The sequence below is a fragment of the Pezoporus wallicus genome, unplaced genomic scaffold (assembly GCF_028554395.1).
Source record: "Pezoporus wallicus isolate ANWC-B61680 ecotype Strahan unplaced genomic scaffold, APGP_CSIRO_Pwel_v1 contig_2910, whole genome shotgun sequence".
In the NCBI taxonomy this organism is placed as follows: Eukaryota; Metazoa; Chordata; class Aves; order Psittaciformes; family Psittacidae; genus Pezoporus; species Pezoporus wallicus.
The window spans coordinates 362,986-389,038 of NW_026642858.1; the positions used below are offsets into that span (position 1 = coordinate 362,986).

Below are 26,053 nucleotides of genomic sequence, written 5' to 3' on the forward strand. Positions count from 1 at the left end.
AAAGATGGTTGTATCAGTTCAAAAGCCTTCAAACTGACTCATAAACAGACTAGGACACATTGCAGAAACTGTGGAAATGCTGCACAAATATAAACTGAATGACATAAACTAGAGCCATACACAAATCAGTAGAGATTATGTTGTACAGAAAAAATGCTATTACCTTGAAAAGATATTCAAAAAGCTAAGCTTTGAACGGAAAAATATGATATTATAGAATTTGTGAGCTTGAGATATTTAAGATAAATATGCTTAAAACATGAGTAATGTGCTGAAGTTACTTAGTGATTGTTGAAATGGACAGATTAAAGTGTGTCTTTCCACAGTGAAATTTGGCAAAGATCAGGACACTCAGAATGTAATTGGCTTAAATTATGTGTTCTTAATGACTGTTCGTCAGCAGTTTGTTTTTAGATGTGTATCACTGCTCTTCTTTGTCCAGTACCTAAATTAAGCTATTAATGGGAAAAGAGGAGGAATATGACAATTAGTGTAAGAGGCTTTTGACAGCAATTTTGGTTCTAGAGAGACATTTTCCCAAAATTTCACAAATTGCACATCTCTTTAGACAGAGGGCTATTGTATATGCCATTAACACAACTAATAACTGATCTTTAACTGCAGTATTTTCAGTTGCCATCAGTCATTTTTTTTAAGGGATTGTCATCTTTAGCCAGGCTTGGGGTTTTTTTCAAAGTGATCTGATTGGGTAAAATTGAATGCAAATCAGAAATTAGCAGGAGAAGTGGCAAATTTCTGATGTCAGTATGGATCTCAGAAAAGAGATGTGAGCAAAGAAAGAACTGAGAGTTAACTCTGAAGTAACAAAATGGTTTTGTTTGATACACTATTTGAATGAACAGTGGTTTACCACGTCAGAAAATTACTAGACTGCTAGAGTAGAAACTTAGGTTGCATTTACAGGGAAAGAGCTGCATTCTGATCAGCAAGCGCATAATATTCTTTACTTTTTAAGCAGGAATGTAACAGGATTATTTACAGAGTATGTGACAATCAGAATCTATGAGGTTGTCAGGCATGTCAAAAACATTTTGTATGTCTGTATGTATGCACAACTTAATTATTAAACACTGGAGTCCATCTTTGTATCTTATTTTCAGGAATGAAATGCTTATGGTGTAGAACATTTAGACACCTAAGCACAGGGTAAGCACAACAATTAGAGGCTGTCTTAATGTCTCATCCTTCTTAAAATTCTGTGCTGCAACAGGCATCTTCACACTGACTCTTTATCTGACCTGGGAAAGAATGTCTTCCGTTAACATAGCTAGTAGTGTTTTGTTTATAAATTTATCATAAAGCCCTTAAGGGTGGTGTGAAATTAGTGATTCAAATGATCTGCTGATCTGCAAGATGTCTAAGGCACAGAGACTCCTTTTTATAGTAACAGTTATCTATGTCTGTTTTCTCACAGCAAAGATTATTTGGTACTTCCAAATTGAGTGGTATCTTCCTCTTAGTTCACCATGTAATGCTGCGTTTCTCCTTGATTCTTTGGTGAAAAGTTTATTGTATTCTTCCAGCAATCCTCATCTGCTATTTTGGCGGGAAATATTTTTTTCAGATAGGCCATTTTTGTCACATTCAAATTGCTGGTTATGAAGATCATGTAGAAGCTATTATTCATGTTGCTAACCGTATCATCTTACTAATAAAAAAACAAATGACCAAACCAAAGTTGCACCCTATTTTTTTATTGCATTGAATGATATTTTTGCTGATTTTCAATCTTGCACTGATTATTTATTCTGAACAGTCATTTTTGGCATGGTATCATTACACAAAAGGGTAGAGCTTGAATTCTTTCCTATTTCCAGGATTAACCCGGTTGTCATTAGGGAGACTACTTGTGGAATGAAGAAATCATATTTGGAAAAAACTGATGACCTACTACTTCTAAGCAGCCTTCTTAAAGATACAGTTAAATCTCAAATGAATATTACTGTAATATAATTTATTTGTCCTATTTCATTTTTTTCACATTTACCTTGTTTCATAAACATTTTGAGAAGCCTGAAGGAAGAGGGCTGTACCTTAGAGTAAAATTATTGTTAAAGACACAACAGTCATTATTTTTTGGCTTCAGTACAAGTACTTTCATATGTAATTGTTCTCACTTCTGCTTTTTCTGGTTTGATTTTAAGTATTGTCTGGTATGTGTAATCCCAAAGCAACTTCAGATGAGACACTGAAAAAAATTTTCTGGAAAGAAATTGCCCATTTTTTGAAATCAATCCATTATCAAACAGAGTTAGCACTGTTCTTGTTAATGCATTTGTTCATTTCAAGATGCTTAGCCATTAATTCTGCTGAGATTAATCAAGTGGTAAATCAATTAACATCAGTGACATCTCGTCTGGATCTGGGGCCCATATGGCTAGCAAACAACTGTTTACTCACTTAGAATCCAATTTTGACATGTTTTACAAATATTTGAGCAATTCTGTGATTTTTCCAGATGCTTTAAAATTGGCTGCTAGACTATCTTGTTAAAAAGAAAATCCCTCTTCTTTCTTCAAATGAACTGCTGTTGACATAATTCCAGTTTCCTCTTTTGTTGTTGCTTGCTTGGTTTTGGGGTTTGGTTTTGTTTGGAGTTTTAGTTTTTTGGTTGTTTTTTTTTGTTGTTGGGTTGTTTTTTTGGTTTTTGTTTGTTTTTTTTAAGGTTTCTGGAAAAATAGCATGGGCAAACAATTAAGCAATTGCATATCTGTTTTGTTTCAAATGAGGTCTACTGTATAGAGAGAATTTCATTCCGGCAATAGCTCTATTTTTAGTATAGTGAAGGTCCTACAAAATCAGTTTGAATATTGTTCTTATGATGTTAAATCTCTTAGGTATAAATACTCCCAAACTGCCATTTCTTGAGAAGAAAATTTAAAAATCTTATGACTTACACAGTAAGCCAGCAGGCTGGAAGGCTGCAGGAGAGACAGACTGATTTAACCATATACTCAGTCATGTCCTGGAAATCAGTCCTCTGATCAAGTTTTTCTGCCCAGAAATCCTCACATTATTTTGTATGGTTAGATAAAGATGGTAGGTAGCTACAACACTGAATTGAATGGCTCAGATTTCAAGATCTGCCATCATTTTTGTTTTTAGAAGTTAACCATGATTCTGAAACTTAATCTCATTTGCTGACTGAGCGACTTAAATTCAATTTATGAGAGATTAGTATTATCAAGTGAAGACTATAGTTCATTTATCTAGGCATAGTTAGATCCACCATTAGATCTATCATTCTTCTTTAAATAATCAGTTGAACATGCGTTATCTTGAATGTGTCCTTTAGAAGTTGAAAGTAGTATTTTAGTGCCTTATTTTTCACCAATAGTGTGGACAGCTTGCTTTCTAGAACAACAGATTGTTTAGGTTCCAGATTATAAAGAATGCAGCTCACAGGATTCCTGGAGGTCTTCTTGAAGGCTTGAAGCATGTTTTTTTAAGACTTTACACAGGCTCCCAGTGAAATTCCTGAGTTGGTATAAAATCATACTGATTTTTTTTTTTCCTGAAGCGTGTTACGTGACTGTCCAAGCATACACTATCTTACAAACCCTTAATACTCCTTACATTCCATTACTCTATTTTCTTTTCTTTTTTTTGTTCAGTCATTTTACCAGCTCAGCTGGATAAACAATTATTGTCATTCTAGTCCAACTGTCTAGTGTGAGAAATTCCACTTTAAGAAAAAAATTTTATCTGTGCTTGTATTAATAAATGCTCAGGGACAGAAAGCATCAACCCTCCCTAAAAATAACAGAATAATTTAAAAATGAGAAGACCCTTATATCTACTAGCCAAAAACACAGAGAAATTAAATGGCCATGAATTGATAGAGCTTGGAAGATATTACAGAAAAATCTGTCTACAATTAATAAGACATTCACTTAAAAATCATCTTCCTTCTTCAGAATTTTCCATATCCTCCCTGTTCCAGCAAGAATTATAGACAGGACTTTCTCTGTTGACTCTAGAAGAATACATGTCACTTCCTGTGGTGTCCCAGGTGTAGATAGAAAGGTGCTAGTTTACATCAGCCTACCCATGGTCCACACACACCCACTGGGAAATGTTCTGCAATGGAAAAGATACTCACAACTAAAATTATATTATTGCAAAGGAAATGAGAAAAATATGTGTAATTCAATGATTTGGCCACTGTCTTTGCACTGTTCCTTACAGCTCCTGTTACATAAAAGAAGTCTGATGTTTTTAAGCATCCCTACTTCTTTTCAAGCATATGAATGATGAAGCTATTGGAAAGTAGAATGTGTACAAATCAGTTATGTGTGAGTGACTATCCTGTATGTCCCAAGTTTTTCTCTCCTGTGTGGAATTGCAGACCATGATTCTGAAATTTGTTTTCATTGCCAGTAATTGCCCCAATAAAAGTGGACTTCCATTGGCTAATATCCATGAATATATGCTTACATGCACACAGAGGATAGGCTAGGAGTAAGTTTTTCTATAAACAAGTTGACTACGATAACTTCTGCAACCCTACGGCCTTTTCTTAAGGATGAGGCTTGTAGAGGCTGAAATTTGTCAACTGAAAACCTAAATTGACAAATCTTCAATGAAAAGGAAAATGCTCATTTTTAAATAGATTATCACATGTATTCACTGATTGCTTCCTAATTGCCTGATTTCAGATCACAGGATAAGCAGGTTTCTAATTCCATATTTAAGGACCATAAAGCAATGATTACTTAAGTATTTCCAAAATAAATTCTTTTGAGAAAACCAAGTTCTGTAAGATGTGAAACAGTGTGTGTGGGATGCCAACCCACACAACATTCATCTGGGTACATCAGAGATGAGTGAGATTTTTCATCTTCCACTGACAGGGCAACTTAGAGAAGAACAAGGTATTGCTGCATATTTGTTTTACCCTGTGTCTGCTTTCCAAGGAAATTTCTCATTGAAATTTCTAACAATTCGACTACATGTTGGTTTAAGAGTGTAGAGCCACTCCATGTGATGGCAATGTCCCCCTCACCACAGAAGGCGACCCACTCAAAATCACCCGTGGTTGACATTTCCCACACTCTTCTGTCTGTTTCCTTGGTGTGGTTTCTACCTGCAAGTGAAAACAGAGCCCCAGTATTAAGCCTTAGAGATAGTTCCTGAGAATAAGTTACTTGTCTACTGGCTGAAGGGACTTTTTTTGGTCTGAGACACAAGAGCATGTGTTGAGGAACTGAACCAAGGTTTCCCAGGTTTTCAATGACTGTCTAGTCCTGAAGAGTGTAGACAGTGTGTGCTGGGACTGATAAAGTTCATTCTAGTCTATCTTCATCATTACAAGTGAGTGGAGTTCTGCCAGTATGTGTGATATGGGTAGGTAGCGATACTGAGGAACTCATGCACTGCAGTACTTCTTTCATCTTCCTTATTTAGTGGCTCATTTCCCTTTACTGATCTGCATTTTTAAATGGAATACTCTTTGTCTTCTTACAGATGATAGAGAAACTGAGAAAATTGAAGGAGAAATTAAAAACACCCCAGTGACGGCCATGCACCTTTAGATCATCTTCTAAGAAAAGAAATTCTTCTTGGGGTGTATCTAAGTGAAACAAGAAAACTATAATCCCTATAGATGTGCTCTGGTCCTACAAGATAAATGGGTGCTAATATCATAGTGAGAATACAAATTGTTTTTTTCACCTCCCAAGTGGCCACATTATTAGGAAGCCCTTAAAGGAATACACATTTGTACAAGGAATCGCTTGCTCTGTAACTACTGAAATTCAGTGCTGGCTGGTTGGTCTTCTTGAAAAATACACATAGACCTCCAGTGAGTTCTAAGAGAGGGTAGCAGACAAATGAGTAACTATAGAAGCACCTGAAATAGCTTCAATATGAGCTGAAAGTCTGAAGGATTTGCCAGTTTGAGCATAAAGTTAGTGAGATTTAGTAGAGCTTTTGAGGAAGCTCACATTTTGGGTATTTTTGCTTTGCACTGTTCAAGGTAGATAAAATACGGTCAAGGTAGATACCATACAGTAGTTGATGGTCATGATTGTCTCTGTGTGAAATGTACTCTTTCATCTTCCCTTATGTTTTATATAATAGAATATTACTATATATCATTATATTCTATAGTCTGGTTTAACACACACACACACACACCAGCTGTCTAAGCAATTTCGTGTAATAATTCTGTGAAATTAGGACATGTTCATTTGAATGGAGCAAGGGAAAGCTGAGAATTGAAATGTGGGTTGTTTTGGTTTGGATACATTTTAGCTCACATGATCTTGTATCCCTACATTCTGGTAGAACATGTCTGATCTGTGAATTTGTCTTTCCCTTTTTTCATAGTCCATTTCTGACCTGGAGAGACATACAGCATATTATTGTCAGAACTTCACGTGCAGGACATCTGAATGCTAACGACTGGAAAACGAATGCAGCTGGTTATAAGGGTGAGAGCTTCCTTTCTTTGTTGCCATCAGCAGTGGCATATTTTTTGGTATTTTGAAGTAATCTGAATTAGTTTTTTGTTCCCTATGTTGTGCATAGTTTTGAGACCTTTCAGACTCAAACTGAAAGGGCCTATCTTCTCTTTTATAACGAAAAACCTCTTAGAATCACTAAACCCAAAAATGGCTGCTACGTTGGCCAGGTATTTTTGGTCCCTTTCAGTCCTATTTTATACACTGCTGGCAGAAATCTAAGTAAATTGGTAGCTAGTATTCTGATAAAATAGAGTTGCAGATACAGCAGTTTATGTATTCAGACCATGCTCTCATTCATAATTGTTGACAATTTTGATGAAAAATCACAAAACAGCATTTTCAGATTTTTGGTTTATATGATTTACCCTACACTATTTATATTTAAGATTTCTGTCAAATTTAGGATAAAGCAAATCTTAAGCAGCAAGACTTTTAATGGGACAGAAATCATACTGCTCAATCAGCTGTCATGTAGGTTTCTAAAATTTTGTACACTCCTGTGATTTTGTATTAAAGCTACATATTTAAAACTTTTTTTCTCTTTTGTAATGCAAGCAGGTGTAAACATTTATGCCATTAAATAAGATATTAAGATACATATTTTCAGGATGGGTTAAAGCTGGACCTTGAATTTATACAATGTGTATTCTACACAGATTGGCTTCTCATTTCCATTCACTAAATTCTTACTGCTTTCAATTTGGATTGCATCTAAAAAAAAAAAAAAGCCAAAGACCAGAACAGCTCATTTCTGGTTCACTTTTCATGAGAATTCCATTCAAGACTACAATACCTCTTTTAAGAAGAGATTTGAACTGGTTTGTGCTAAGGCCTTCTGAGAGAAGAATGTCATATACAAGAGCCATAAAATTTTTACCCTGGTTTCTCTTTAAAACTGAAGCCTAGTTTTAATGTATTTCAGATCAAGGCAGTGCTACCATAGAACATCTTTGATGTATCATTCTGACCTGTGACATTTCTGCTGCAATAGAATAGAAACCAAACAAAAAAACCTCATTTTTGGATCTAAATGAGGCTCTGACTACGAGAGTAGATTTAGAAATGGTTATTTGACTCAAACCCCCTCATCGTGTGAAGGTTCTGACATTCAAGAGCCTGGTTTTGTCCCATTTACCAGTGCATGCCCACACACAAAGCACATACGTAGTGAGAAATAGGTACTTCCTTAATTACAATAACATTATAGTATTTGTTATTGTCATATATTTCCCAGGATTTACAAAGTTTTGGTAGGAGATTGTAGCTGTATTACCATTTTGTTGGAGCTATCAGAAGTTCAAACAATGCTTTTCAAGTAGCATAAAGCAGAGCTTTTATTTTTTTCCATAACTTACAAATTTCTGTATTTTTAGGTTTTTCTACTTGTTGCCCAAGAGAGGCAAACAAACACTCTGTGAGGCATTTCAAAGCAGCAGTCACTCATTATCAAAGAGAGGTCACACTAACACACTAGCAGTAGCAGCATTACCAGCAGGACTTGCAGTTTTGCACCACTGGAGTCTGCTTATTCTGAATCCTTGGAGCTGCATATTTATCTGTTCATTGTAGCAGATAAACAGTAAGGAAGAGGTCTGAAAAAAAGGTTTCTTCTCCACTTGTGCAAACTCACGAACACAGTTAAGCTTAACTGGGGGACTGGGATTCAGGAAATACAGCTTGAGCTGGCAGAGCACTGCTGTAGGCTCCATGGCGGAACTGAGAAAGAGGAAGACAAACTAAGTGCCTCGACCTCTTGGAGCTCAGGAATCAACCTTAACCCAAATAAAAGCACTAGTTTTAACTAAATTATTTTGGCAACTTAGACTGAACAAATGGTTCCAATAAAACTGCAGGTCTCTTTAAACCTCTGTTGGTTTTGGAAGGAGGAAAAGCAAAAGATTTAGATTAAATGACAACATCCAAACCTGAATTCAAAAGGGGGCTTGCACACCGCTGCTGGCAAGACTAAACCAGGGTTTTTTTTTACTATTGCACGTGGCAATATTTAGTGTAATATTACACTATTATCCTTCACTGTTGCCAAGAGTAACAATTAAAGTATGGTTTTCATACATGAATTTACTCTAATCAGACTGAGTTCCTTAAGGAATTGTATCATAATTTTGTTGATGACAAGATCCATATTTCTTCCACAGCATGTTCTTAACAAGGAAAAGGGTGGAAGGTTTTTTTTAATTACATAAAGCAAAGACAGTCACAAGAAACAATCTGACTTTCTTTCATGCATACTGGGGAAGAAGGAAAATGAGAAAGAGACAGGCTTGCTGCTTTAGAAATGGGAACTCGGAAGGGTGAAAACAACAAAAACTTGCAAGAACATCTCACTGAACAAAGGGTCAGCAAGAACTGGTAGTTGAAAGTGGGTCAGCATGCCCTTTCAGAGGGCTGTTTTGCTGGGCTGCATGGCAGTCCTATTCCTCACTATCCTTCCTGGCAGCATTTTGCCACTGCAGAACACACAGAAGGAGCTCACAAATGTCATTACTGGTTGCAAGATCTCCTTTTTTTTTCTGCCTTACATTCATAAAAAGAAAGATTAATTCATGAAAAACCCTTGAGCCAGGTAGTGATTTGCTAAAACAGTGCCCATTATTTGTATAATTTTCTGGCAAGTAAACAGCATTCATTAAATGCATGTCAATAGAATTAACTCAGGAATGGGCAAGAATTTTTTCTTGCTTATTTTTAAATTGTTTTGTTATCACACAGCCTGTATCTTTCCTCAGGAACTTATTGCCTGGTTATCTCAAAAAAAAAGACTTGAATACACATTTTGGGATATTCTTTGGTTAGTCAGTTGTATATATAATTTGTCAGTAGACAAAGAGATTCCCAATTTCACTTCAAAATCAGAGGGGATCTTACAATTAAAGCAGTTAATTAGCTGATTATGTAGAAAAATACCAGAGAACACCTGCTTTTGTGAAGATATCACAAAATCTGCTGATCTGTTTTTGCTATGGCAGATTGGTATTCAAAGGTCTTTGTTCTGTCAGTTATTTGGTTAGCAACAGAGCATTCAACTGCATTCATAAAAAGGAAATGCTGCCTAAATGCTGACTTGTCTTTAAATTGAAAGATACAGAATGAAACACTGCAGTTTTAAGAACAATAATATGAATCATATGAAGAATTCTTTTTCTGTAAGTGAAGTATCAAATACTGTCTCTGGGGAAACAGACCATTCACAGGAAAGGAATACTGTTAATTTGCAGGGAGACTTTTAGAGAACACCCTTCACTCTTCCTGATTCTAAAGTGTACATGATAATATGTCAGTAGAGTGAAATAAAATGATACTCAAAGATAAAACAAAATAAAACTTCTAGCCACTTTTTCCATTTTCAGACCTTTCCTAGGCCCAGTGGAAGTATTCTTTCTACAGAAACCACGAGTTGTCTTATTTGCGAAGGAGTAAGACTATCAGATTTATGCTGTATACCTTTAGGTTAGCCAAAGTATCTGCTGCTTGCACTCGAGAGTGAACACTTGGTTGTTTTATGTGACTACCTTTTAATATTGTTATATTGTTTTAATATTGTCGCTTAATTACAGTATTTAATAAAACCACTGATTATTCTTGTTGGGAGAAGAGCATTACCAGTCTGGGAGTGAGAAAGAGATGGGTCTATCTATGCTTCTAGGTAGGAGACCTAGATTGCCAGATTTTAATGGCTGTAGGATAACCAGTAACCATGCACAGATTTAGAGACCAGCAAGAAAGTCTTCACAACGTTTACATTTCAGAGAAGACAAATAAACTATTCATGAGCACCCTACTGCATATTTTCAATACCTTTAAAATTCAGATTAATGTAAAATTTTATTTTCAAATCACTGTTAGAAGCTTGCAGAAGACTTCTGAAAAATAGCAAGCAGTTGTGAATGATTATGTCAGCCAGTCAAAGCTGTTAATCTATAAAAAGACCTTCCAGTCTTACAGATGCTAGCTGGTATTTTCACACACTGTTGGCAGATAATATCAACTCCTGCCCACCCCTACTGCCCATTCACATGATGCATGGACCAGATGAAGCACGAGCTTTGAATTTGGCTAATATCCCAGGTTTGGGTAGCTGACAGTCTGACACCAAAGACATGAATTTACATTGTTTTATGTAGGAGTGGGGAAGACCATATTCTATGCAATCTAGACTAAGGTGGGTTTTTTTTGCTTGAAAGATTAAGCGGGTATTTTTAGGTAGATATTTTAGAATGCTTGTTTCTTTTACAACTTGTTGACAAACGTTAGCAAATGCAAGCTATCTCACATGTGACTTGTTTCTCTTGCTCTCCCACGGCTGTGTTAGCTCGAGGCAGTGTTCCCTCACCAGGAATACCCCCAACCCCATGTCCTTTGACCATCCGCTCTTCTCAGCAGGCCCATCTCTTCATTGCCAAGCCATGACACAGAGCTATTTCTGCAGCTCTACACCACCCAGGGAATCCCTTTGAGTCAGATTTTGTGTCCAAATGCATTAGTCCTTGAGAAGGGCTCCAGCTCAGCAGGTTAGTCTCTAAACCACTGGTATAATGACTGCATCATCAGAAGAATCTGACGTATGGAGTGCTACTTACCAGACATTAAACCACACAGTTTTAATGTTCGGAAATTATATTTATCAAGAAACAAGCATATTACATACCATTTCCAAACGTGAGCCACGTGAACCAGAACCTTACTAAGTAAGGGTTTTCATGTAGGCGACAATGAATTTGCAATAAGAAGCCCAAAGGCAATAAAAGGAGACATCAGCACCTTGGGACAACTGGTTAAGGGGTCAGGAGCACACATAGCCTCTATCCTTCCCATTACAGGCATTGATCAGGGAAGAAACGGGAAGACCCAGCAGATGGGTAACTGGCTCCAAGAGTAGTATCACCAGCAGAATTTGGGGGGTTTTGATAATGGGTTGTCCTACACGACTCCAGGCCTGCTTGCAACAGGCAGGGTATGCCTGTCTCAAATGGGGAAAGGGGTCTTTGTGCAAGAGTTAGAAGGGCTCATTAGAAGAGCTTTAAACAATATTTAAAGAGGAAAAGGGATAAAACCAGGCTTGCTGGATATAAGCCTGGGGGTGGCATGCCAGTGTTTTGAGGGATGGGGTGCTAGCAAGGTCCTTAGTTCTGCTCCACCACGTGCCAAGCACACTGGAGCACATTTGAAATGTGCCTGTACTAATGTGCACAGCACCCTGGCTACCTCAGTAGAGGTAAGGATGTTGATCCACATGGCAGGAAAGATGCAAGGGTTGTTGTTGATGTGTTAGAAATAACAGAAGCACCTGAGAATAGTCACACAGGAATTAAGGCTTCTTCCCCACAAAAGATGGCAGAATCAGCAGCCCAACTGAAGTGCATCTACACTAATGCACACAGCATGGGCAGCAGGCAGGAGGAGTTGGAAGCCATTGTGCAGCTGGAAAGCTGTGATGTAGTTGCAATCATGGAAACAGAGTGGGATGACTCACACAACTGGAGTGCTGCAGTGGATGGATGTAAATGATTCTATGATTCTAAGTAGGCAGCTGACGACAAGAGTTCAGAAAAACAAATGTATTTCTGGAAAAGACAATCTGTACATACATAAATGACCAAGACTTCAACAGATTGGTGGATGTAAAGTCTGAGAGAGATGCTTGCAGTCACTCACACAGATAGGCACTAGTTTTATATTAGCTGAACTGTTTAGATTAATCTGAACACCTTTTGCTGTGTAGTCCCTGTTTGGAAGTTGTTTGAAGTCAGAGAAGCATTTAGTTTAGCACCAGAAAAGGAGAGAAGCAAACCAGCTACAAGTAATAGCTAGTCTAACAGTGAGTGGAAGTGTCTCCCCCAGCACTGACAGAGCATGTATGATTGGAAAAAGTCTGTATCCTCAGGAATCTCAAGCCACACTTAAATATCATAAGAATCACAGGGTCAATACCATAACCTTTATCGTTGCTTTATACAGAAAACACTGCTGTAGTTAGAGAACGTATTAGAGGTGAGATTTGGAAATTAAGATAGTTTACAAGAAGTGAAGTAAAAACTTGCATTTTTTTAGCAGCAAATTAAAAGTTGTCTTTTTTATTTTATGGTCACTGTGACCTTTCTAGATGGTTCCTGATTCCTTGCTCACAGCTATAAATAATGTTTTCTTAAAGTGTAATAACTAGGGATTTTTCAGTGTTTCGCTTGTTAAACCTGAGCAAATTGCCAGGTATCTGAACACTGCTAGCCTTCAGTGAGACCTAAAAGAATCTCTTAGGGATTTGGGGAAGATAGTTGGAAAATATATTGAATTCTACAGCCTAGATCATGGTTATTAGTTGTTTTTTTTTTCCCTACACAAATTGAGATACACACAATGTTGCTTCCAGTTGTAAGACATGGAAGATCAGAAATATATCTGTATAGTTCCAGAGATGGAGGTGTACAAAGGAGTAGAGGGAATCTCTCATAGAAGCCAGGGAGGTGTCATTATTTATTCCAACCTCAAACTATTATCAAAGTTTCTCATTACTCATTAGCTCTGCAGCACTCTGCTCTCTGCTGGCTCTGAAAAGCAAGGAATGGAGCTGTGAATGTGGAGTCTAAAGTGGAGTCTAAGCAGAAACTTCAGGTCTGTGCTGGGATACATAATGGAAAGTAGATTAACACTCTGTTACAGTTGGTTGCTTTCCTGGGGTCATATATTATGAGTCAAACTTACATGTGTTTTAAACTGTAAATTAAATGGTTCTAAAGCAGGAGTGACAGCAGGGAAAAGGTAAAATGACCGTTTAAATTTCTGTTATAATAGCATGCAGAATTGTCACCAAACCATGATCAGCATAGCAGATGAAGACTTTTAAGACAGTTTCTCTGCTCAGCAGCTGACAAACTTGATGTCCATCTGTCCTAGACATAAAGCTATGCACAATTACTATGCTCTGTAGCTTCTAGTATTCCAAACATTGCCAAGTGGACTGACAGCACTAACAGGATGTACACTATGGGTATGATAACCTCTGACATTATATTCTTTTAACAAGCCCAACTCAGACCTTTAGGAAAACTGTGCAAAGGATTGGGGCAGGGGAGAAGGGAAGACATAAAAGTCTTCCACTATGGGCTCATAACCTGAGAGTCTGCAACTTGATTTGAAATGTAGGTTTCCATTTTGCAGTATTAAGGAAGAAGAACCAAGATCAACAAATTTTAAAAGTGAATGATACAATTCTCCGAAACAGAATGCTTTAATTATAGACAATGAAGACTACATTTTAAAAGTCCTAAAGTTATATGCATTTGCATGACCTCTTACATATTAATTATTGAAGCAATACACTTTTTGAGAATATTCTAGGTAAATACCTTCCCATATCTGCATGCATCTGTGGTAATGGTGAATATCTTATGCACAGGGTAGTTCTGTCTTTTTTAGAAAACAAGCACCTGCCTTTGGGAACACCAAAGCTCTTCATTGCTGTTGCAGTGCTACAGTCCACTTCAGTAATTGCAAAACTGACAGTTGTTACCACTTTCACTTTTTAAGAGTTTTTTCACTTTAGTGGAACTAGGATTCAGGCCAGTTAGGAAGAAGATCACACCGTATACTCTACAGTATTTTAAGAATTTAGAGCATCCTGACAGGGTGTAGAACATCTGGGGAAAGAAAAGGGTCTACATAGAATAACTCAGATCAGTTAGATGCCTGGAGTTGTTTATAACTTTTGTATCACTTTTTTTTCTCCAGAAAAGTCAGCTACTGGGGGGTGGGGGGCACTTTTAATTCAGGGGATGTGGAAATTCATCCACAAGGTCCGTTACCAGCATTTCTGGTCCAACTGTCTGTGTAGACTTATTTTTAACTTCATTTTGCTTAAGGTTACTGATTAGAATCTACTACATAGCTCTACAGGGATAGTGTGAAGTCCACTTAATTAATAATTTCTCTACTTTTCTATATTTTTAGTTCTAAAAATCACCATCATTATTATTATCGAATTTGCAAAACACTTTGTTATTTGCATATTTGTGTATATCATTCCTCTTCCTAAATTTGCTGCAGCCTTATGCTCACTCATTATTTAGTTTTAGTGTAAATATCACTCTGGAGCACTGACACTTCTGAACAGACTCAGCCATTGTGCAAGACAAAACATGAAGGATGTTCTGCACCATGTGTCTGATACACCTGACAGCACAGAAATGCTACCTCTGTGTCTCCTGCTAAGCATCTGTCAGTATCCCCACTTGCAATGCCTTGGACTCATCTGTCATCATCTGTTCGGAGATGAAGCCTAGCACAGAGGCTCTCATCAAAAAGTGATTCTGTTTTTTTATAGAGTAGAATGACATTTGACTGCTTTTGAGTTATTGGGAAATCCTAAGTGTACCTCGAAGGGTAAATTTGCTCCTCATAGAGGAAATGAGTACATTTTCTTAAAAGGTGTTCCATGGTGCCATCACAAAATGGCTTTTTTTAAACTTGCAAGCAGCCATGTTGTTCAGTGGATCTTTGTTCTTTTGGGGAAAAAAGTAAAAAATCCAATATAAAAAGACTATCACTGCTTAAAAAAGTACAGATTCTATTACTGTACATGTTCCTTAGCCAACTTTATTTCGACAAACTTTCTTCTCCCTTCTAAACGCACGTAATCCTCAGATTTATTTCATGCACATAAGCTGGCTCATTTCAAGCTATATAAATGAATGTCTTCAGTAAAGGCTTTATGATTTACAGCCAAATGCTGCTACAGGGAAGCAGCAGCTTGTCTGTCTTAGCAATCACCAGCCAGCAGTAGTCAGGTTTTCTGTTTCTATCACAACTCCAGTCTTCCTGGTCACTCTGCTGAGGTTTTCAGCAAGGCTCACGGGTATTTTCTCTGACTCTGTGGAAAATGCACTCATATGCAGAGCACTGTAGATACCATATACTCAGAGACTGGTTTACTCATAGAATCATAGAATAGTTAGGGTTGGAAAGGACCTTAAGATCATCTAGTTCCAACCCCCCTGCCATGGGCAGGGACACCTTATGCTAAATCATATCACCCAAGGCTTCATCCAACCTGGCCTTGAACACTGCCAGGGATGGAGCATTCACAACCTCCCTGGGCAACCCATTCCAGTGCCTCACCACCCTAACAGGAAAGAATTTCCTTCTTATATCCAAGCTAAACTTCCCCTGTTTAAGTTTTAACCCGTTACCCCGTGTTCTGTCACTACAGTCCCTAATGAAGAGTCCCTCCCGAGCATCCCTATAGGCCCCCTTCACATACTGGAAGGCTGCTATGAGGTCTCCAGGTAGGCTTCTCTTCTCCAGGCTGAACAGCCCCAACTTTCTCAACCTGTCTTCATATGGGAGGTGCTCCAGTCCCCTGATCATCCTTGTGGCCCTTCTCTGGACTTGTTCCAACAGTTCCATGTCCTTTTTATGTTGAAGACACCAGAACTGCACACAATACTCCAGGTGAGGTCTCACAAGAGCAGAGTAGAGGGGCAGGATCACCTCCCTCAACCTGCTGATCACGCTCCTTTTGATGCAGCCCAGGATACAGTTGGCTTTCTGGGCAGCGAGAGCACACTGAAGCCGGCTCATGTTCATTTTCTCATCAACCAACACCCCCAAGTCCTTCTATGCAGGGCTGCTCTGAATCTCTTCTCTGCCCAACCTGTAGCTGTGCCTGGGATTGCTCTTACCCAGGTGTAGGACCTTGCACTTGGCATGGTTAAACCTCATGAGGTTGGCATCAGCCCACCTCACAAGTGTGTCAAGGTCCCTCTGGATGGCATCCCTTCCCTCCAGCGTATCAACCGAACCACACAGCTTGGTGTCATCGGCAAACTTGCTGAGGATGCACTCAATCCCATTGTCCATGTCACCAACAAAGATGTTGAACGAGACCGGTCCCAACACCGATCCCTGAGGGACACCACTTGTTACTGGTTTACAGGCAGACTTTGCATGCCACCAGCCAGCCAGTTCTTTATCCACCGAGTGGTCCATCCATCAAATTGATGTCTCTCCAATTTAGAGACAAGGATGTCGTGTGGGACAGTGTCGAAGGCTTTGCCCAAGTCCAGGTAGATGACATCAGCTGCTCTACCCCTGTCCATCAGTTCTGTAGCCCCATCATAGAAGGCCACCAAATTGGTCAGGCAGGATTTCCCCTTAGTGAAGCCATGCTGGCTGTCACCAAGCACCTTGTTGATTTTCAAGTGCCTTAGCCTGCCTTCCAGGAGAATCTGCTCCAAGATTTTGCCAGGCACAGAGGTGAGACTGACTGGTCTGTAATTCCCCGGGTCATCCATTTTCCCCTTCTTGAAAATGGGGGTTTTATTTCCCTTTTTTCCAGTCATCGGGAACTTCACCTGACTGCCATGATTTTTCAAATTTGATAGACAGTGGCTTAGCAACTTCATTTGCCAGCTCCTTCAGGACCCACGGATGGATTTCATCAGGTCCCATGGACTTGTGTATGTTCTGGTTCTTAAGATGGTCTGGAACCAGATCCTCTCCTACAGTGGACCCAAGGTCTTTATTCTCACAGTCCCTGCATCTGCCTCCCAAGACTTGGGTGGCGTGGTCAGAGCCTTTGCCAGTGAAGACCGAGGCAAAGAAGTCATTCAGAACCTCAGCCTTCTCCAAATCCTGTGTAGCCAGTTCTCCCGAGAGCTTCCTGAGGGGGCCTACATTCTCCCTAGCCTGTTTTTTATTCATTACATACCTATAGAATCCCTTCCTATTATCTTTCACATCCCTAGCCAAGTTTAATTCTCACTGGGCCTTAGCTTTCCTTACCTGGTCCCTACCTTTTAGAAGCCTCTTTTTTCCTTTGAATTTTCCTCAGGAGCTCCTTATCCATCCAAGGAGGTCTCCTGGCCCTCCTGCTGCACTTCCTTCTAGTTGGGATGCAACACTCCTGAGCTTGCAGCAGGTGATACTTGAATATCAACCAAGAGTCTTGGGCCCCCCTAGGGCTGTATCCCATAGAACCTTACTAAGTGGGTTCCTGAAGAGGCCAAAGTCTGCTCTTTTGAAGTCCAGGGCAGTGAGCTTGCTGCACGCTCTTCTCACTGTCCAAGGATCTCAAATTTGAGCATCTCATGATCGCTGCAACCAAGGCTGCCCTGGAGCATCACATTTCCAACGAGCCCTTCCCTGTTGGTGAGCATGAGGTCAAGCATGGCATACCTAAACAAGCTCTGAGAAGTAAACTCATAACTGATCCAGGTGTTGCTGTGGTCAGGGGACAACTTGGCATGGCTGTGCTGGGTACAAATTGGGTCACTGGTCATGGTGGAATATATGGGGTGGCTGAATCCCAAGACTAATAACCTCTGTCTAAAGGCTGCTAACACTTGTGAGAGGGGGAAAGTATTTGGGTGATGCTTCCTGTGGCTGCAAAGTCTCATAGCAGTGTCAGAGTTACATACAGAAACTATTCACAAAGGTGCACTGGCTACTGGAGGTTTAGCTGCTACTAATGTTCCCAAGCAATTTATGTTTTATTTAGTAATAAAATAAAATTAATACATTTTCTATATTAATTAATATAGAAAATGTATACATAATTACTTGACTAACAGATAAAATATAATTTATTAATAAAAATATAGTAATAATTAAAACATAGATTACCCAAGTTGGCAGAAAAAAAAGTAAAATCCAGAGGCCTGATCTTTTTTGTCAAATATATTATCAGGTAAATCCATGGTTAGTATATTATTGAAGAAATTATTTCTATTAATACAAAAAACAGCACTTGACATAAACACAACTGGAAGCTCAATAAAAGCAATTTTTTAAGTATTCTTTCAGCACCTTTCCGACCACAAAAATGGTCAAAGGCTGGACCAACTCCCAGCTGAGAAAGCTGGGAGTTGTTCAGCCTAGAGAACAGAAGGCTCTGGAGAGACTTATAGCAGCCTTTTCAGTACTTAAACAGTGCTTATTAGAAAGATGGGAATGAGTTTGCTGTTTGCTTTGTCTTTAAATAGAAAAACTGAGGGGTTGGTTCTGTGTAAAATATAAAAAATACAAATAGCATGCTTAATCTAAAAAGCATGAGGGAGTTGGTTTTACAAGCAAGAATGAAAAAGAATTCTTGCATGATTGTGCTATTGGCAGTTACGTGTTTCAGAAATCACATCCAGTTATTACAGATTACTGGTTTACACTGACACGAAATAGGAATATGGCTGAAACAAGATGAATTCTTACTCAAGATGGATGTTATCTTAGTTAGGGCATGACAAAACAAAATTTTAATAGTTTAAGCTGTGTGTAATCATAACATTTATACTTTTTTTGTCCTTTAATTTTCTTCAGGCAATTGTCTTGCCAGGTTGAAGCATTTTGATACACTCAGCAAATAACAGAAACTTAATACAGAATTAGAGCTTTATATTTGCAAATAAAATGTCAAATGTGAAAGGAATATTGGTGTAGGTCAGTTTGAAGTATTTACAGGATGAGAGTAACTCAAGAGTCTCACATCTTCTAGCCTTGATAAGCGCAATTTAAGAAAACCACAGCGTAAGGGGCATTTTAGACTCCTGTTTTGTTCATCTCGTTTTGGATGAGACTGGATCAAGATCCTAAGGTAGCATAAATGAACAAGTCATAATAATTTACATATTGAACAGCTGAATCTAGTTCAGGAAAGTTGCATATTCTTCATTTTACAAACTGAAGTTATTACCATTTCTCTCCTTCTGACTTAGTATTTGATATTTGTATACAAAATATTTATACTTCCAACGCTGCTTTCACAGTATAGAAAATTAAAGGCCAAAAATATAGTAGGGAAAAAGTACTCTGCAGTGTGTTTTGTCAGATGAGTAAAATAGCAAGGGAGGCTTAACATCTAAGCTACTGATGAGACATCTTGATGACAGGCAAGGAAACTAACAGCCTAACGAATCAAGTTTAGTTGCACCGAGGCACTGGAAATCATTGTTTTGAGGGTCTAGGTCCATTTTTCCTGGATTTTACAGGTCTCTGTGTTACAATTTACCAACACTAGCCATTCATATTTCTCTTGGTCGAGTGCTTCCCTGATACATGCTGCCCTTAGATTTTGGGGGAGCTTTACATATTCTTTGTATATAAATGAGAATTTTTAATAGTGGTTTCAGACAAAAACGAAGGGATTATGAAAAAGCTGGGGAAGTCTATCCAGCAGCTGAGCAGGCCTTGACTTCATGGTGCACTGGTAGAGGAATTGCTCCAGGGATAAATAAATGGACTTTATCCCTGGGAAATGTTATTTTCTTTAATGATAAGAAGAGTAAAGAGATCAGCTAAAACTCAATATTTACTTTGTGTTGCAGGAGGCAAGTTTTTCTCTGAAACTTCTCCTGCGTCTGTAAAGTTGTGTATGCCTGTGATTTTGTAGAAACAGGAAGGGATCAGTTTGCATTGTGCATGTGTAGAGAGAGGATTCAAGACCAGTTCTGTCCACGGACACCTTGATCACAAGGGGATGACAGTTTTCAACCCTTCAGCTCAACAGCAGCAGCAGTCTGCTTCTTAGTCACCAGCTTACATTGCACCAACCTCACATTCATATTCTGTCTGTGAAAGACAAATACCTTCTTACAGAACAGCCCTGTAGCCCCTCTGACATGCTCAGTGATTCCTCACAGCAACCAAGCCCCGTAGCAATTCACAGCAACAGTGCAGAGCCAGTGGGTATGTGCAAGATCCTGGGGCATTTTGCACTTGCAGTCAGTTTATCTTGCTTTGCAATCTTTCAAATACTGCTTTTCTGTCTGGTTAGAAGTGAGCTCAGTACCATTCACATACAAATCAGTGGCAGTTCCAGATGTTTCCCAGAAGACATTTATGGCCCCATGTGGGCCATTGAGGTATTTTTTAACCTCGGGGAGAGGCAGCCTGGCATAGAGTTCGCAGCAGTATTAGCATATACACAGATGAAGGGACACAATTTGAAGGCAGTAGGAAACAAAATCTCCTTTCTTCTCTAAGACACATGGGATCAACTACTTTTGTTAACTCCGTGATTCTTTCCTAAATTGCTGTTATTTAGTCTTTGAAAATTACGGGCTTCTGCTGGTACCTGCAGCTGCTAAACAGCACACTGGATCAAGGACTTTGAAGTGCAAATGTTGCAGACAGCCAAATGTCAGCTGCCTGGAAGCTTCCCATGTGGAAGGATTTAGGAGCACCCCTGACTGTCAGGAAGTTTTTATTTCAAGCTAAAAACGTACTTCTGTTTCAGCTGTGGAAAAAAAAAAGCAGGTGCAGAACTTCTCATTCCCAACTCCGCACTCTTCTGTCATTCAAGAGAGTTTAATCATTGAATCATGGGCAGTTAACACAACCAGATAACCTTGGGTGATAATTTTTTCTCCTGGATGAAAAATTAACACAATCCTGTCTTCCAAGTAATTTTTATGGTAGGAAGATAGAAAGTTCACTCTCTGTATTTTATTTGTATTTTTAATGTGGATGCTGGGGCAAAAAAAAATCCAGGATGAGATGGCTCAACAGCCACTTAAGTTTCCATCAGAAGTTCACTGCCTGGTAGTGGCAATGTTAGGTCCCTTCTGCCCTTTTTTCTGGATGAAAAAGGGTGAGCTGGGGAGAACTTTGGCTCTTTGAGCTCAATAGTTGTGTTGAACACACAGCATTTTACAACTGGACATCTGAGCATGCTACCTGTCATGAATTAAAAATGCATTTTCCATGGGTTAGTTGAAAAGATCTTTCCATTTATGAAAATTTAACCCCTTACTGTTTAAATGTAGTACTATACAGAGTAACTGTGTATAGTTGCAGACCTCTTGTTCCCCCCACTGTTCTTCAGAGCAGACAGAACGATTATGAATTAAAACTTTAAATATCAAAGCAATACATGCAGCGTAAGAGCAGAAGGATTACTTTCACAGATAAGTATGCTCTTATAAGCAGATGAAGTTTTTGCAAGATGACATCTGTGACCAAGGAGATTTCCATCACAGGAACCATCTTCACAGAACAAATATTTTCTCCATCTAAGTTTTCTGTGCCCTTTTTTCTGGCTGCCTCCACCCATGTGTAAAAATAGGAATCTTTTTCCCTGTCAATTTGTTTGTGGAATACATTAAAGAGAATTCAGAGGGCTGAAGGAGGGCTGAATTTAATTATTTTCATATATATTAGTTGTTTTCATTCTGAAAAAGGTACCTGCCTCATTTGGCAGAAGAGCTGTGTTTAGTTCTCTCCAGATGAACATTTCCATGCTATGTGCGCTTCAGTTTGGGTCTGAAGGGGAAGGAAATGGCAAGAAAACCAGTTCATTACACAGTCGTTATGCCTTGCAGTATTTTCCATTGAGGACCCCTCTTCAGTTGGCATTTTAATACAGTATTAGTTACTGCCGTATTTGGAAGATGGGATCCTTAAGCACTGATTGCATTTATGCTTTGAACTGTTACTTGTTTTACATGGTTGGGGTTTTTGGATGTGGTCCTTTGAATTCTGGTTTGGCAATGAAAAGAGGCTGCTTTCACAAAGCCTCTGCAAAGCGAAGTTGGAAAGACTTACACTATGCCTTGTCGCGTTACTGATTAAAATAGCACTTACATTTTTCTGAGGGTTTTCTTGTACCACTGTCTGTGGTAACAAGGCAAACTGATTTATTAATATTTATGATCTAAATTCCTCCCTCTGGAAGATTTTTTCTTTCACCTTCTACTGTCAGAACTTCATCAAGAGCACTGACTTGTCACAATAAAACAACAGCTAGCAGCTATTCTAATTCATCAAAATCCAGTTGTAAGCGAACGTACTGATTGAACAGCAATCAAAAACCACAGCTCATTCAGTAAGTGAAACTTTCAGCCTTTTTGAACTGGTGGAACTATTGTAATAACTGCATCAAGTTAAGTATCTTAAAATTAAAAAAAAATGTGAAACAATTGGCACAAGTCTGTTGGAAATACTTCACCTTGTCTACGTCTTGGGCGTTTGAAAGCTGAATTTTTTTGTACCCTAAGAAAGATGATTCCTTAAAGCCTTCTGCTTCTTTGAATTGGTGGCATTCAGGTGTTAAGTTAAATTTGTAGGCAGATAGAGGTGAGGATGAAACATCCAGGAATGAGCACTAACGGAGTGCTAACCTTCAAGCATGGATGCTTAGTATCACTGTGTATGCAATGCACGCAGTAGGTTGTATCAGAGGTTGACAGCAGTGTTAATAGCTCTCTCCAGCACTAACTTCGTCTGCAGATCTGTCCTTCATCTGCAGATCTACAAAGGAGGTAGAGGAAGGACTCTTTCTGACATAGACTATGCATGAGAATCGGGTTATCTTTAGGGCCCTGGTCTTCAAGTACCATTGCTCTTCACCCTCATCACGCAGATGGAGAGGGATACTAGATATATCTGGTTAACTGACCATTGGCAACCATACTGCATACAGGAACAGGAAAGTATACACGTGCTACTTACAGTCAGGAAAGTTAAGACCATACAGCAGTTACAAAAGTCAGTCTGTTCCTTCTTTAATTTATTGTTTTAGTTACCTTGATATTTACGGACATACATGTGTTTGGTATTTGAGTAACATAAGTAACCCTCCTCAGTTCTTTTGGCCTTTTAATATGTCATATAAGAGGACTGAGCTGAATTAAAGCACACTAACAAAGGGCAGTCAGAGGCACCTGGACTCCCTGGCATTCTGCAGTTCTGGTCCACACTTCTCATGATAAGGAAGTGTTGCTCATGATGGTCATTTGCTACTTCTGCAATGTAATCAGTGAACAGATCCAGTGAACAAATCAGATATACTCTTATGGCAAAGAGACTTTGGGGCTTTGTATAAAAGCAAGGAAGAATTAGAAAGAAAGCAGCTACTGTTTGACACTCTGGAATTACTCTGTGATATAAAACAAGGTTTTATGCTATAATTGCAACCATTTTGTTTGTACCTTGCAGTGAGCCACCTCTATGGATTTGGACTGATGGATGCGGAAGCAATGGTGATAGAAGCAGAAAAGTGGACAACGGTCCCTCCACAGCATGTGTGTGTGGAGAACACAGATCGGCAAATCAAGTAATATCCGCTGCCAAAACTCTTGCTGGCATAAAGTTGTGGAAAGAAATTGGGTATAATTTACCCCTCTCTTGAACTGTGTATAATGTGTCATTTGAAAGCCATACTGGGGAGCTCTGTCACCTTCAGAGATGTCAGGTCATTTGCCTGTAAACATTGTTCCCTGTGATGCTTGGAAAAAAGCCCTAGTTTCAATAATACCCCAGAAACTGAAGGTATAGAACAAGCCAGGCTGTATAATGATTAGTTCTGGTGTAGATGGTACACCAAAGAAGAATGTTTGTTTGAGTGCACTGCAGACACCTTTGTAAAATGAGTACGGATTTACCGGTACAAGGTCTAACAAGCAAATATTCTTTTCATTAAAATATGCATGTATCTCTTTCAAACAGTCTCAGAGGACTCTCTAGCTCAGACACTAAGTCTAAACTGCTCTCTGATGGCTAAAATAGGGTTTCTGTAGAACAAGGCTTAGTAGCAAAATTCTGCATGTTCACCCTGTGAATAAAGAGATAGTATCGGTCATAAAGCACACTTCCAAAGCATTAAGGTTATTGTTTGATCAAGTTTGATCTATAACTGATATAGTCTCCAAGGATATTGAGCCAATTTAAACCAGTTGAGTCAGATGCCATTTAGTGCAGTTAACATGTAATACTTGCTATTACATAAGCAAGGATGGCTATGCCAGGCATTTCCTGGGGCTTAACAAGCAGCTGTGATCCTGTGACAATCCCAACAATTCTCAGCTTATCCACAGATACATTCTGTCCCAAAAGCATATTCCCATTACAGGTTTTTCACTGTACTCTTTCAGCATGTGTACACACTTAACAGAAACCCAGGTAGTCGTGTTTAGCTGCAGTACAATAATTATCCTGTAGTGATAGTTTCAGCTAATGTGTTGAACAGCTATAGGCTACTGACTTGTCAGAAACAATTGTCCGGCACTGTCATTCACTGCTAAGCAAAAGATGTGGTTGCCTTACTTTATAGAACAAGCAAGAAATGCTGATGTTGTTTTACATGCTTACATTACAGAACAATACGACCTGACAGCATTGTCCGTTCAATTTACAAAGCCACTGGCTGTTCAGATAACCCTAACCACCATGTGATCTACTTGGAGCATGTCGTTGTGCGCATCACTATTACTCACCCTCGACGTGGAGACTTGGCAATTTACCTAACCTCTCCTTCTGGAACTAGGTCACAGCTGTTGGCCAACAGGTATGGTATGACAACACAACTTCACAGTCCAGCCAGAGCGCAAAGCCTGCACCAAGACTGCAGCATCAGCAAGGAACAATCAAGTTGTTACAGTAGGTTTGCTGGCAGACACAGGCTAATTATTCTTTTTCTGAGAGAAATGGGGAAAGTGAAGTTCAAATGAACTCAAAGATGCAACGAGAAGTTGCACTAGTACTTTGAAATTAATTTGTAAGCAGCCTATTACAATTTTTAAGTCAGCCGTTTTCTTTATCCCATGGACCTGTAACGGATACTTGCTTATGAATGTCCAGCTATTCTAACAATAACCACTCAGAAAGACCAGGCATTTTTCTCATCCTGTCACTTCTGTATTATGTTCTTGGAGGAATGATGACAGTACATCAGATAGTTTCTTTTTATCCAGACTGGACTCAAACAAGTATCTCTTTATCCAGTGCAGCATTTCCAGCATTAGTGCAATTTCAGTACCTGGTGCGTCATTAGTATTTCTCCTCAGCAAATTGAAAGACTTCTCAATAATAGTTCCATTTCTTTGGTCTACTAGCAGAACTCTTCTTTCTTGAAAGAGAGCATTGGCAGTCCTTCCCAGATAAATCTTGCTAAATCAGTGTTCAAGACCTGCCTCCTACCAGAGATGGTTAAAGCACTAAGAAATGCCAGAAACCTTCTCAAACTCTACCCCATTTTCAAATGTTCAAATAAGTTACAGTAAGAAATCTTTCTATCATTCTAACTGGCCAAAAATTCTTCTTCCTGATGGGACCATAGTGTGATAGGGAGAATTTCTTTAGGTAACTGCCGTTCTGCTGGACACAGAGCATGGCTCCCACACAAAAATTTATGTTAGCTGATGTTGTGTATCTCAGAAACAATGAATGTTGCCATCTGTCAAACCTATGTTGTAAGAACTCTGCTGCCATCATGCTGAAGTCTTCACAAACATTTATATTCCCAGTCCTACTCTTCAGAGCTTTTAGTGAAGTGGGAGTGGCTTGGTTTCCAGGCTGTCTTGTCAATCACATTCGCCTAGCCAGATTTGCTGGTATAGTGACTATCTAGTCCTGGAGACTTGCATGTCTTCCCATCCTCAGTGGTAGAAGGACTTACCTTTCTTCTTGAATGGAAGGACCTGTTCTGGAGTTCAGATGGACTTGATTCTGATGGAAGTGTGAGCCCGTATTTTTGTGAGAGATTGGGTTAATTTAAAAGAAAGTGTATACTGAAAATACTCTTTAAGCTTTAGACATTAATTCGTCAAATGGAGAAAGTTGTCCTG

General features: G+C 38.9%; 1 protein-coding gene across 4 annotated transcripts in view; it reads left to right on the plus strand.

The window, feature by feature from the left end:
- PCSK5 (proprotein convertase subtilisin/kexin type 5) overlaps positions 1 to 26,053 on the plus strand; it is a 268,581-nt gene that overhangs the window by 147,063 nt on the left and 95,465 nt on the right. For all 4 annotated transcript variants that reach the window (XM_057432936.1, XM_057432938.1, XM_057432939.1 and 1 more), the window contains exons 10-12: positions 6,352 to 6,455; positions 23,427 to 23,544; positions 24,586 to 24,774. In XM_057432936.1, the coding sequence (XP_057288919.1) occupies positions 6,352 to 6,455; positions 23,427 to 23,544; positions 24,586 to 24,774 (411 nt within the window). The remainder of the gene's footprint in view (positions 1 to 6,351; positions 6,456 to 23,426; positions 23,545 to 24,585; positions 24,775 to 26,053) is intronic.